The sequence below is a fragment of the Grammomys surdaster genome, unplaced genomic scaffold (genome assembly GCF_004785775.1).
Source record: "Grammomys surdaster isolate TR1022 unplaced genomic scaffold, NIH_TR_1.0 126313, whole genome shotgun sequence".
In the NCBI taxonomy this organism is placed as follows: domain Eukaryota; kingdom Metazoa; phylum Chordata; class Mammalia; order Rodentia; family Muridae; genus Grammomys; species Grammomys surdaster.
In genome coordinates this window covers 11,652,560-11,666,444 of record NW_021621113.1, presented here as the reverse complement: position 1 = coordinate 11,666,444, position 13,885 = coordinate 11,652,560, and the positions used below count along the sequence as shown (strand labels likewise).

At 50.1% G+C, this 13,885-nt stretch overlaps 1 protein-coding gene across 2 annotated transcripts in view; it reads left to right on the top strand.

The window, feature by feature from the left end:
- Pla2g5 (phospholipase A2 group V) overlaps nucleotides 1-12,835 on the top strand; it is a 20,707-nt gene extending 7,872 nt beyond the window's left edge. The window contains exons 1-5 of one of the 2 annotated variants that reach the window (XM_028760006.1): nucleotides 2,103-2,119; nucleotides 5,325-5,374; nucleotides 6,916-7,060; nucleotides 11,836-11,942; nucleotides 12,637-12,835. In XM_028760006.1, the coding sequence (XP_028615839.1) occupies nucleotides 5,335-5,374; nucleotides 6,916-7,060; nucleotides 11,836-11,942; nucleotides 12,637-12,758 (414 nt within the window). In that variant the 5' untranslated portion in view covers nucleotides 2,103-2,119; nucleotides 5,325-5,334 and the 3' untranslated portion in view covers nucleotides 12,759-12,835. Of the gene's footprint in view, nucleotides 1-2,102; nucleotides 2,120-5,324; nucleotides 5,375-6,915; nucleotides 7,061-11,835; nucleotides 11,943-12,636 lie in introns of those variants that run through there. The other variant, XM_028760005.1, reaches the window with a different exon arrangement.
- Nucleotides 12,836-13,885: the final 1,050 nt, after the last annotated feature.

Below are 13,885 nucleotides of genomic sequence, written 5' to 3'. Positions count from 1 at the left end.
GGGGGTTGTGCTGGTAGAGGAAGAACCTGGAGACTCATGGTGAACAGCAAGCACAGGTTGCCAGGCTTGTGGCACAGCAGAATTCAGGCCAGGAGCGGTGGCCATCAGGTGACATGGAGGCCTCTACATGGAAACGTGAGTTTCAGAGGAAAATGAAAGCTTCTGAAGGCCACTGGAGGCAAAAAGGAAGGTGGCACTTTTTTGGTTCTTGGGTTTTGAGACAGAGTTTCATTTATCCTACACTGGGATTGCAGGTGTGTGCCACCACACCCAGTATATACTGGTGCTGAGGATAGAACCTAGAGTTTCCTGCATGCCAGGCAGACACTATTAACTGAGCCAATGTCCACAGCTGCTGGTCTCCCATAGGATGACAAGGTCTGTGACAAAGAGGAGCTGGCAAGTTGGCTTAGCAGGTAGACACTGCCTCCATTAGCTCTATCTCTGAGCCTACCTGGGAGAGGTGGAGAACTGACTCCTGTGAGCTGTCCTCTGATCTCTGCATGTCACATGGCCACCTCCCCACCACCACCCTGCTCTCCCCAAGGAGAAGACAATCGGTCAAGAAGGAGAAGTGAGACTGCAGAACTGACCATTCTGGGTACTGTGCCTGTCACTGTAGTATATGTCACTAGTGTATGTGCCTTTACCAGCTCTCTCTCCTCATCAGAAAGCAGGGGCTTGGTCTCATTCACAGCTGGATCCCCTTTAGAGTCTGGCACACAGTAGACAAGTATTTTGTATTCAGCTGAGTTCCCAGGGCAACTCAGAAGAGCCTATGATTAGGTCCTAGGGAGAGAAGTAGCCATGAGGGCTTCTCGATGCTGCTGTTGCTATGGGAGAGGCAGGAGGGAGGAGGGATAGAAGGCCAGCAGTGCTGGGGAGCTAGCTCAGGCAGTACAGTGCTTGTCACACAAGTAAGACGCTCTGGCTTTGATCCTCAGAATTAGAAGACAGCCATGCCCAGTGGCATGCACCGATATCCTAGGTATCTCTTGGCTTGATGGACAGCCAGTTTAGCTGCACTGGGAGCTCCAGACCAAATCAGAAACCCACTCCAAGAAACACAAGAGAGCAGTACATGGGAGAGGGGGTTGTGGGGGAAGAGGGGCAGTAACTCATTCCAAGGCGTCTTTATGAAGCATGAGTATGAGGATTCACAGGAGTGCACAATGTTGTACTTCTAGAACATTCCACCATTCATTCATTAGCATAGTTCAGCTTTTAGCATCATTATAAGTGTTAATACATGGATTGATTCACTAAGGCTCCTGACAGCTCCCCCAAGCAGATGAACCACCTGATTATGATTTTTTTCAGTTAGTGAGGACATCTCAATTTGAACCCAGGATGTAGAATCTGTGACATTACCCACTGAGCCATACGTTCTTCTGTGAGATATTATTTTAAAGTTTGTCCTCACTGGGATTGGGGGGGGTATGTGTCACTGTGTTCAAGTTTCATATGAAGAATCAGAGAGGCACAGCTATTTACCCAGAGTCACACAGCTACTAAGTGGCTCCTGGAGAAAAGCTGGGTGTCAGATTCAGTAGTGAGTGAGTTGGGTGTCAACAGGTGGTACGAGATGCTAGGACTAGGGAGACATCTTGCAGTGTCCCCAGAGGGGGCTCTACAGGCTCCTGAGAAAGTTGGGGCAGGCAAGTTAGAAAGTGGAGGAAGAAGAGCACCATCTGCACCCGTGGCTGCTCTCGAACGGTGGCTGAACAAAATAGAAGCGGTTCTGTGGGCTGGGAAACCACAAGGAACCAAAGACTGGATCATTCCACAAAGGCCCACTGTGTCAGCGGAAGTGAGACTGTGCCTGGGAGGGGATTTCAGGGCTCCGTCTCTGGTCCCTGACTAGTCTCGGACTCAGGTCAGCTCAAGCTAGCCTCTTCTGGATAACTCCCCTGAGAGCTCCCCAGTCCCAGCCCTGAGACCCTTATCAAGAGTCAAGAGTAGGGAAAACAACAGGGGGTCTTGAAGTGGGCCTCCCTGGGTTCTGGGAATCTTGGAGGCGGCCCAGGCAGCGGTGTGGGAGGCGACTGAACTGGTTTAAAACCAAGCAGGCCCAGCTGCTGCCTCTTCTCCGGACTGAGGAGAGAGAACTAGCAATCAGGTGAGACTCTCATTTGTGGGGCTACCCAACAAGGCGGGGGGTGTGGGTCCTGCCCCTGTGTCGGGATGCAGAGCCAGCACAGCATGGGGATATCTCAAAGCGGACTGGACCATTGGATTCTTTCCCAGGTAGGAGGTGGAAATGGAGGTCCAGGGCACACGGGGCTCCCTCATGTGGCCTGGAAGGGCCCGTTCCTCACAGGATCTTGGCAGCTCCCTGGCTTCCACATCGCCCTCTATTCTCCCATCTTGTCCACATCCGCTCTTCCCACCTTTCATTATCATAGCCCGGCCCCACCCTGAAATTATCCCGCAGTGTCCCTGAGTCCCTGTGGTCATCGGATAAAAACAGACAAGTCATAGCCTTGTCTCAGGGCTGCCTTGGCCTCCAGAGACGCTCTGGACTCCTGGACAGCCGTTTTCACGCCCAGCCACTGCCGACACTTCCCCGGAACTTGTCTTTGCAACATCTTTTATAGGGACTCTTGCTGTACCCACAGAGCAACAGCCCAGCCCAGGGAGGTCTGTGTGAGAACAGTCCATGGGAGAAGAGGGTTGGAGGTGGTTGGGGTTGTCACGGATGTGAGTCAGCAGGGAAAGAGAGCAGAACGGACTGGCTAGTGAGATTCGCCTCAGTAGCTCTAGGCTTCCCTCCAGGGGCCATTGGGCTAATGTTGACTGGCCTGGCCTGAAAGGGTTAAGTGTGTGGGTGCTGGGATTTTGAAGGTTTTGATTGGCCTGACTGGTATGTGGAAAGTATACCTGCAGGAGAGCCGGGTCTTAGCTGTAGGAATTGGCTAGCCTACAAGGGGCTCATTCTCTTTATCAAGACCCCCGAGATGTAAGATGTCAAGTTTCATGAGATAAATATACGGGCTGGGAATGTAACTCAGTTGACAGAGCACTTGCCTCGCATGCACGAGGCTCTGGCTTCCACCCACCACCGTAGAAATTGGGCATGGCGGTCCATGCCTGTAATCCCGGGGTGGAGGCAGGAGGATCAAGAATTTGACTACATAGTTCATGGTCAGTCTGGTCTCCATGACACCCTGTCTAAAAGAAAAGAAAGGAAGAAAAAAAGAAAGAAGAAAGAAAGGAAGGAAAGAAGGAAGGAAAAGGGGGAAAAAGACAAAAAAAAGAAAACAGGAAAAGAGGAGCGGAAGTAACCACAGGGGTAGCTCAGAGAAATGGAGTAGAGTCGTCGGGACAAGATTCACTAGCCGGCTAAATCTAAACCTTTGAGCAACTGTTTTACCTACATGGGGGCTTGTAGATCCTCTCCTCTCCTCCCCTGTCCCCTCTCTCTCCTCCCTGTCCCCTTCCCCTCTCTCTTCCGTATATGTAAGCACAGAAGTAGAATCTGGAGTCAGGCTGACAGCCAGCCAGTCCCAGTGAGCCTCCTGTCTGTGCCCCCACACCACCGGGGTTAGAGGCAGTTGCAAATACACACTCAGCTTGCTTTATGTGGGTGCTAGAAGGTGAACTCAGATTCTCGGGCTTGCACAGTGAGGGTGTCAACTCGCTGAGCCACCTCCCCAGCCCCTTGCTTGAGCCTGACAGTTCCTCAGTCTGTAAAATCAATAACTCTTATTCATTCATTCATTCATTCATTCATCTGACAGATCCCCATTGAAGGGGACATACAGTGTCTTGTCAGTGTACCCGTCAAGGCCATGCATGGTTCGGGAGTGACATGGATGGTGTCTGGCACCCTGAAGATGCCCAGTATGTAATCTCTGGTGTCTTTGCTTCATAAAAACAGCGAGGTTGGGTTGGAAAGTAGCATCCAGGCCATTTCACCTGAGTGCTTTGATCCCTCGAGCAGGGTTGTGTGGGGACAGAACTCTCAGGAATGTTCTTGGAACTCAGAGGTGCTCTTGGACAAAGGCTGGCTCGATAGCCAGGAGTCCCTGGAGTCTCAAATGCTGTGTTTGCAGGCCAGGGCTTTGGGGGGTGCCAGGGACCTGAGTAGAGAGCATGGCACAAAGTCCCGTCCACTTGGGGGCCTGGAGTCAGCGTGGCACCGGGGAGGAAGTCCTAGCTAACCACAGGCCAGCCAAACAGCTGTGGGTATGCAGGGGTTTGGGGATCCTAGGAAGGGAGAAAACCAGGCAGCTGCCAGCAGAGAAACCTCATAGAGGCCACATTGGAAACCCTGCATTTCCTCTGTCTATGGCCACAACTGTTTCCAAGTGTCCAGCCAGACAGGAAGGTAGGAGCCCTAGAAGATGAACTTTATGAAAGACAGAACCCCAGAGTTGAGAGAATTTTCCCCTCTAGGAGGGGTGGCATGGTTCAGTGAGGGGTCAAAGGCCTGGGTTCACATCCTGTTTCCACACTATTGGCTGAGTGGCACTGTCTGGCATATTCCTGGCAGTCTCTGAGCCTTATCTTTCCCCTTAGCAAATTCGGACAGTGGCACCTGTAGGGCTGTCAAAAGGCCCGCAGCATGCCTAGGGACCACAAGGCCCCCCGTGGCCGTGACTCACTACAGGTGCTAGACTCCGTTCTGGAGCACCCATTCTGGCCAGTCAGTGCAGGATAGTGGGGAGACCAACAGCTAAAGCTGTCAACTACCCATCAGGGAACTCAGAGACACCAGCCACATGAACTACAGGAACAAGATACAAGCTCCAGCTCCCTCCACCCCCAGTGCCCACCACTCTACTATCGACTCTGAAGGCTGTGTCCTGGCCCCCTCTCCCCTCCGCCCTTTACATCTTTAGTGTGTGGTATGTATGTGTATGGGCGTGCACTTGGAGGTCAGTTCTCTCCCTCTACCACGTAGGTCCCAGGGATCAAAGTCAGGCCATTGGGCTTAGAGGCTGGCACCTTTACCCACTGAGCCATCTCCCCAGCAGCCCCTCCATGCTGACTCTTAGCTGTCTCTAGAGTTAGTCAAGTCCTGCCCTTCATCTTGTGCCAACAGTATCCATTTATACATCTACCGAGGGGACAGAGTAGAGGGCACTTGTCACTGCCACTTCTGGTGGCGACAATCATGACTCTCTGTCTCCAGGGAATTCCATGGATCAAGCCCCGAGGCTTTACCTCTTGCCCTCATCCTGTCTTTTCTGGCTAGAAAAGTTGGATTGCCCAATGAAGGAGGGAACAGGCAGACCTACTTTGAGCCGGGTGGGGTCCGAACAGGCCTTGGCAGTGACAACTTATTTAAAAGACACCATGGGATATGTTTTGTTTTCCAGAACCTAAGAAATGAAGGGCCTCCTCACACTGGCTTGGTTCCTGGCTTACAGTAAGTGTTGGCTCTGTGACCTCTAAATATGGCTCCCCCACCCCCAACCTTGGGAGTGACTGGGTAGTGGAAAAGAAAGCGATCATTAGCCTTTGAGGTGAGGAGACCTGTGTCTCCATCTCAGCTCTGCCCTCACGGTGCACGCGGAGATACCAGCTAAGGCCTTGGCCTCCCTTGCTTTTGCAGTGGTGGACATGGTTTTGTGGCATGATTTGAACACAGTAGGCCAGGGTGTGAAGGCTGTGAACACGAAGATAGCTTGCAAATGTGGAGGGCAGATATTTCCCTGATGTGTAAGTGTAGAATAAGGGCAAACAGGGGGAACAAAGTGGAACACAAAACACTTAAGAAATATCCCAGCTTAGGGCGGGGGGCATCTCAGTAGTAGAACACTTAGAGCATAGTTTAAGGAAGGAAAGGGGAGATGGATGGATGGATGGATGGATGGATGGATGGATGGATGGATGAACGGATGAATGGACTGACAGACAGACAGAGATAGAGTCATTCTTTGTTCAGCGCTGCATACCACCCCATCTGGGAGGTGTCTGAAATGTTGTGGGGTTGCCACCAGAGAAGACTGTAGACATAGGTTTAAGCCGATAGAAAGTCTTCATTAGCTGTCTGGGTGATTGAAGTGTAGCCCCGAGCCTTTCTCAGAGTGAGCTTTTAAACACAAAAACCATATCCTGGGCTGACATACTTCAGTTCACAAGAACAATTAGCCAGAAGTAGAACTACCAAAGCCAAAGGGCAAGGTTAGTACAGTTAGAGACTTTCCCAGAACTACAGACTTTGATGGATTGGGTCTTTGTTTTCATTTTGGCTGGTGCTGCTGTCTCCATGCTGAGTTTTACAGCCTGAATGGTACTTCCATCATGGAGTCAGTTGTGCTAAGGTCTGGGGGCCTGTTATAGGACACCTGGCTTTAGGCTTCACTGAAGCCCCCTAATCCCTCATACAAGCCCCTGGTGAGCTTCTCCACTCTTTGATGTCTTGTGAGCTATCTGGAGAGCTGGGAGGAGCTTGAGACATAAAGCAGAGAAAAAGCCCCTGGCTCCTTGCAGCAAAAGTCATAGACAAGCTACATCCTTCTAGATTTACAGGAGCCTCAGTTTCCCAATTTGTGATATGAGGGAGCTGGCTTCAAGCTATGGCCTACTCTGCTTCTAAATTTAATTTTAAAAAAAACGGTTTTTTAGATAGTCCAGGCTAGCCTTGAATTTGTGTAGCTGAGGATGACCACAAACTTCTTAACCTCCTGCTTCCACCTTCCGAGTGTAGGCATGCTACACATTCAGTTTACACAGTGCCGGTGATCAAAACCAGAGTTTCACGCATGCTAGGTGAGTCCTCTGTTAACTGAGCCACACCCCTCAGCTCCCAAGTACAAACTCTTCTATTCCAGGTAGCATGCTCTCATCTCCCTGACCCTCCTCCCAGTGACCGGGTGAATAAGAGAGGGTTGAGAGGGTGGGGGGTAGCAAGTAGATCTGCAGCAAGGTGCCTGGTGTCACCTGCAGGCTTGGGCTGTTTTCCAGGTGTTTCTCCAGTCCCAGGGGGCTTGCTAGAACTGAAGTCCATGATTGAGAAGGTGACCGGGAAGAATGCTGTTAAGAACTATGGCTTCTATGGTTGCTACTGTGGCTGGGGCGGCAGTGGGACCCCCAAGGATGGCACTGATTGGTGAGCTGACATCATCCCCACTCTTAATGTTCTGGGCTCCGCCCTCATCACCGCCCCTGACTCCATGTCTATTCTAAAAGATGAGAATTACAACTGAGGCTCAGGACCGGAGAGATAGCTCAGTGGTTAGAGTGCACACCGCTCCTGCTAGTCGACCTGAGTTTGGTTCTCAGCACGCATGTTGGTCAACTCACAACCACCTGTAACTCTAGCTCCAGGGGACCTGATGCCTCAGGCCTCCCTAAGCATCAGTGCTCACATGTGTATGCACTTGCACACACATACACACACACACACACACACTGACAACCTGAGCCACAGCCGAGGGTCTCACTATGTAGCTATGGCTGTCCTGGAGCTCACTATGTAGACCAGGCTGGCCTCGAACTCAGAGATCCACCTGCCTCTGACTCCCAAGTGCTGGGATTAAAGGCGTGCGCCACTACACCTGGATTCTAAAATAAATCTTAATATAAATAAAGCTAAGGCTCAGAGGAAGTAAGCAGCTTTAAAAGGTATGCCACATGAGTGTCAAGAGCCCCGACATCTCAGTGGCCTAATGTGTCACCTGCTTTACTGAAATATAGAGATGATTGAAAATATAGAAGTATTGAAATGATCCTTATGTGTCGGCTTAATGCAACTGTGACTGTTTACTTTGCTCATGAGCCTGCTGCCTGGGGAGGCCATGGCTGAAGTTAGATGATCCACAGTCCAGGCAGCTCATGGCTGTGGCTCAGATTGTCACTGTCTGTGGGTAGATGCTCGGGCCCTTTCTATGGGTCCTTTGCCGGGTCGTGTAGACTTTCTTACAGCATGGTGACTCTTGCAGGTTGTGACGGTCTGTATATGCTTGTGCCAGGGAGTGGCACTATTAGGAGGTGTGGCCTTGTTGGAGTAAGTGTGTCACTGTGGGCGTAGGCTTAAGACCCTCAGCCTAGCTGCCTGGAAGTCAGTATTCTGCTAACAGCCTTCAGATGAAGATGCAGAACTCTCAGCCCCTCCTGTACCATGCCTGTCTGGATGCTGCCATGCTCCTGCCTTGATGATAATGGACTGAACCTCAGAACCTGTAAGCCAGCCCCAATTGAATGTTGTCTTTATAAGAGTTTCCTTGGTCATGGTGTCTGTTCACAGCAATAAAACCCTCACTAAGACAAATATTCCCAAACTACAAGGCAAAAGAGGATAGCTAGTTGGGTGTAGAAGTGTGAGCCTGCTATCTCAATACTGGAGAGGCAGAGGCAGGGAGAGCAAGAGTTTGAGGTTGCTCTGGGCTATATAGCAAGTTCCAGGTCAGCCTCAGCTGCATGGCAAGACCCTGTCTCAACAACAATAAGGGATGATATTTTTATCACAGACCTTGAGAACTCCACAGTGTGTCTTATGTAGCCCTCTTAGTTGGTTCAGCCACTAAAGCTTAAGAGAGAAGAGGCCTAGGTTACTCCATAAGTGTACAGCTACAGTCAGAGGAGGAATACGCTTTGATGCTCTAACACAGTGGTTAATGGTGCGGTGAGCATCTCAGGAGAGATTTTTAATGGTCTCAGCACAACGAGATGCATGTTTGGCGCGATGGAGAAGTGATTTACATCCCTTTGATGGTTGCAGAATCATCATGGTTGCCTTAGTTACCTTTCTCTCTCGCTGTGATGAATGAAGTTGCTACCTGAACAGTATAAGGGACTAATCCGTTATTTTGGCTCACAGTTTCAAAGGACTCGTGCCCACTTGGGTCCATGTTTCTGTGTCTGTTTTGGGTAGGATATCCTGATTGTAGGCGTGTGTGGCATAGGAGCTCTTTCATGGTGAACAGGAAGCAGAGAGAGGGTTTCAGAAAGATGACAGGGCAAGATTATCATTGGCAGGGATGCACTGCCAGCAGCCCACTTCTTCCGAATAGGACCTACCTCCATCATGTACCACTTCCTGATAATGCCCTCATATCATGAATCCGTTCGTTGAGGAAGCCAGTTATCAACCCTCATGATCTAATCTCTGGGAAAGCCTTCAGAGACACATCCAAGGGTGGGGTTCTCTAATTTCCTAGGCTGCTGTTAATCTAGTCAAGTTGATGGTCAAGATAAACAGTTTCAGTGGTATGATGTATAGCACAGCATTGTGCCCACCGATGTGTCTAGATACTGTGTGTCAGCTTTTAAAGAGCAAGAGAGGATCTGGCGTTTTGCTAGAGCAGCGTAGCCATTCTAGAAGACTGTGTTAGACAGGACATGTTGTTCTTTGAACGGCTCAGGGTACAGGGGTAACAGTTCTGATGCCAGTGGGGGTGCCATGATGGGTGGCATCAAATGACATTGGAGAGTTGGGGCCACACTGACGTGGGACTGTATGGAGAAGCAAGGGGAGGGCTTAGAGTTACCTCTGTGGAAATGGATTGTGGTTGAACACATCATTATAAACTCCTGTTTAGCTTAGTGTGTGATATTGTATAGGAATTTATAGGTATGGGGCTGGAGTGGTGACTTGGTCATCGAGGTCTAACTGTACAAGAATGAGGACCTGAGTTTCAGACGCTGTCGAGGAGGTGGAGACAGACGCATCCCTGGAGCTTGACAGTCAGCCAGTCTGGCTGAATCAGTGAGGCTCAGGTTCCAGTGAGAGACCACGTCTCAGAGAGTAAGGTAGAGAGTGATTGATGGAGACACGTGACATTGACCTCTGACCTTCACGTGTGTGCAGGGACACCGATGACATAATGCCTGGCCCCAGCAGCTTTCCTTAGTCATGGAGGGAGATTCTACAACTCCTTTCTTGTATCCTTGACTCTAAAGCCAGAACCAGGTGGCCGAAGCTGCCAAGGTCTGCTGCTTCCTGGAGCCAGAGCCTGGGCCCCTCGTTCAAATATATTTTCACCAGCTTTCTCTTTTTGATTGTTTCCTTCATTACCTAAGTCTGGCTGTTCTGGATCTCCTCTGTAGACTAGGCTGGCCTTGAACCCAGAGATCCATCGGCCTCTGCCTTCCCAGTGCCATCTTTATTCAAATCACCACACCTACACTCTGTCTAGCCATTGGGATTAAAGGTATGCTCCACCTTGCTTGGCCCCAAACTGTTCCCGAATTCCTTTTCACAAGCTGGGTGGGATCATGCTGGTCACCGGTCTCTTTATTCCACCCCGCTTCAGGAGATCTGTGTATCTCCTTGAAACCCAGGATTTAGCCCCACTCCATTTCCTTGTGACACCTCTTTTCCCCTCCTCCAACTGTACATTTGATCAGTTTGCCCTTCTTCATTACAGATCTGCATAAGACTGACCACTAATAAATAACCGAGCAACACATACTAGTTTGTTTTGAAATGCCCTCTGCCAAAGCTGTTAATCCAAAACTGTTTAATTTAGCTTCAGGCTGATTTTATTTTATTTTATTTTATTTGGATAAGGGCAGAAAGCAGCCACAATTTTTTCTGTCTCTAGGCCACATACTAAAATTCTTTTTCTCCGAAAGGTCTTGAGCGGAGTCCCCACAGTTCAAATCACCCTCAGCACCACTGAGTCTCCCATGTTCCTACAAGTATGGCCCTCTAAGCCCCACTTACAGTGTCCAGTCATTTTTTCTAGTCCAAAGTCCCCAAATGTTCCACATTCCTCCAGACAAAAGCATGGACAGGTGTATCTCGTACTAGTCCCTGGTAACCACTTCTGCCGAGTCAGTGTTCTATTGCTGTCAAGAGACACCATGACCACAGCAACTCTTATAAAGGAAACCATTCAGTTGAGGGGTGGCTTACAGTTCAGAGGTTTAATCTGTTATCCTCACGGCAGGGAGCACGACTGCATGCAGGCAGATGTGCTGGAGAGGTAGCTGAGAGTTCTACACCCGGATCTGCAGGCAGCAGGGAAGGAATGCCACACTAGACCTGGTTTGGGCATCTGAGACCTCAGAGCCCACCCTCAGTGACACACTTCCCCCAAGATCACACCTACACCAACAAGAACACATCTCCTAATAGTGCCAGGCCCCATGAGCCTATGGGGGCCATCTTTATCCAAACCACCACACCTGCACTCTGTCTAGCAATTAGGAGGCAAAAACAGGTCTGTGAACTTCTGACCAGTGGCAGTTCTAGTGGGTGAGAGGAGCTAACTTACCAGACACCATCCCTGCCGGCTCACACCTACTTGCCACAGATTCTACCAGAGGAATGTGGCTGTTGTCTCTTTCATACCTGCAAGGCATTTCAGCCTAAACAGCAGTCAGAATCTCCAAAGAATAGCTATTGATTTAGGAACAGTGGTGCATTGCACTAAGATTTTGAATGCTGTAGAAACTCTGGGCCTATTCCAGGAGGGTGAGCTAAGGGGAAGTTTAAATTAGCAGGAGAGCCAACACCTTTACATAAGCTGCTTAGAGACCAAGCTCATTGGTTGTGGAGACCCGAGGTAAGAGCTGCCGTCCGCCTATTGGTGGAGATGCTTGCTGTTGCTAGGCAAGCCTTCTATGTAGAGCATCTTGCCTGAACTGTCACAGTCTTAGAGAAAGTCAAACTTTGTCCCAGATGTCTGTGCTCATAGGCAAGGTACATAAAGCTTGGAGTGCATACAGGGCAAAGAGAGAACCTCTCGTCAGGGAGAGAGGTTAAAAAATCCTTCAGAGAGAATTTAGCTTAAACATCTAAGCACAGTGTACACCAGGGACCTATGGTTCTAATTTTGTTTAAATTTGACTTGAACTCTGTCGCCTTGGACTCTGCCACAGGTAGGGGGGTCAGGAGGGTAGCTCTTCACTCAGCATCGGCATCTCTCCCCTCGGCAGGTGCTGTCAGATGCATGACCATTGTTATGGGCAACTGGAAGAAAAAGACTGTGCCATCCGGACCCAGTCCTATGACTACAGATTCACACGGGGCCTAGTCATCTGCGGTAAGGGTGGCTTCCCTTTCAGACTGGGAATTCTGCTGCCCAAGAGGTGGGACTGCCTGTATCTTGTGAGGGAGAGTGAGACTGAGGAACATGGGGCTGTGGCAACCTCTTTAGACTTCCAGGAAAGGGAAGTCTCAGTTTAAACTCAGTATTCACCAGTACTGTGGGTTTATACTTCCTCTCCCTGGATAGAGTTGGTTTCATCTCCCTTACCTCGCACGTGTGGTGGAAGCTGAGAGGTTTGCCAGTATGCGACAGGATCCATGCCCAGGCCCCTGAGTTCAAAGCCAGTTACATCCAGGTGCATCTCTATTTAATGCCTCCCACAGAAACTGGCTCCACCCTCAAGCTAGGCACTCTACCCAAAGGGAGTGTGTCTACACCACCAGACTGGGGACTCCCTGAATAGAAACTTCAATCAAGATCAAGAGCTGGGCATCTAGTTCAGCGGCAGGTCTCCTCCCTTAGATTACGCATCTCAGTTCAGGACGTGAATTGAAGCTCTTCCGTCAGATTGTGTATGACCCCGATTCAGAGTCCTCCTCCACACACTGTGAGCTCCTTCAGAGCAGGACCCAGATGGGGGAGGAGTCTATGCAGACTAGAAGTCCCCCTCTGATAAGACTTTGAACTAGTCAGCATTGGTGGCTGCAGTCTTCCCATGCTCATTCTGTACTTGGCATCCGTTTTGCAGAACACGGCTCCTTCTGTCCAGTGAGGCTCTGTGCCTGTGACCGGAAGCTGGTCTACTGCCTGCGGAGAAACCTCTGGAGTTATAACCCCCTTTACCAGTATTACCCCAACTTCCTCTGCTAATGCCGTCCTCTGTGGGCTCTGCCCTGGGGGTGCCTCCCATAGTGTCGGTCCCCCTATGCTGTATTCCTGACGCATCTCCGACCCCCAATGTCTTGGATCTGTCTTCCTCTGTGCACCACTGGGCTGGACAGAGCCCCAGGGCTATACTCTTTCCTCCAGAGTCCTGGAGAGGGACTCTGATCTAGAGTTGGCAGGCTCTCAGGATGGGTGAGCCTGCACTTGCTAAGTTGGCTCCGGGCCCTGGAGCTTCCTCAGCTCCAGGCCAGCGCAGTGTTGAGTTTTCTTTCAATTTCTGGAACCCAATTGTCATTAGCACCCTCCAGAGACCTTTTACTCGAGGAGAAGCCAAATTAACTCTATAAATCTGTTATGTAGATATTAAATAAAACCCATTCTCAAGGCTAGAAAACTATCACCCCAGCACTTCCTCTGACGGGGCTGAGGTAGGATCGCCCAGGCTTTGTTAACCCCTGAGGCATCTGTATGCTCTCAGGGATGGAGGTCAGGAAACAGGTGGGAGCCTTAGATGCCTTTCATGGTTTGTCTTGAGTTCGTTTTCTTAAACCTTAGGATCTTTCAAGCCAGACCCGGGGGCTCAGGCTTCTTCTGGAGGAAGATGAGACACAGCCCTACACCACATTGAGCTTCTGGGTAACAATCAGATCCCAGCCCGGGCTTCTGTAGCTGTGTGGTCTTGAACCTCCAGATAGTCTGAATCTCTGGGTCTCCTCAAAATATAAAACAAGACTCCTTCCAGGAGCACACTGATGCACACCCCTGATCCCAGAACCTGGGAGGTGGAGGCAGGAGAATCAGGAGTTCAAGGCCAGCCTCTGCATCCTAGCAGGGACGGTAGCCTAGACTACATGAGACTGTGTCTCAGAAAGGACCAATTAACTAATTAAAACGAGGCTCCCAGTGCTAGCCTGGTGCAGATGCAGGATGCTGGGGTTCTGAGATGTCACTCAAGGCAAAAATGGTTTAAGATTCAGGGGGCAGTACAGACCAATAGCAGAACGATTGATTATTTTTCACCGAGTTAAGGGCACTAAAAACCTGAACTCATCTATTGCTTTATAAAAAAAAAAAATAGAGCTTTCTCATAGCAACCTGACGGGAAGAAGAGA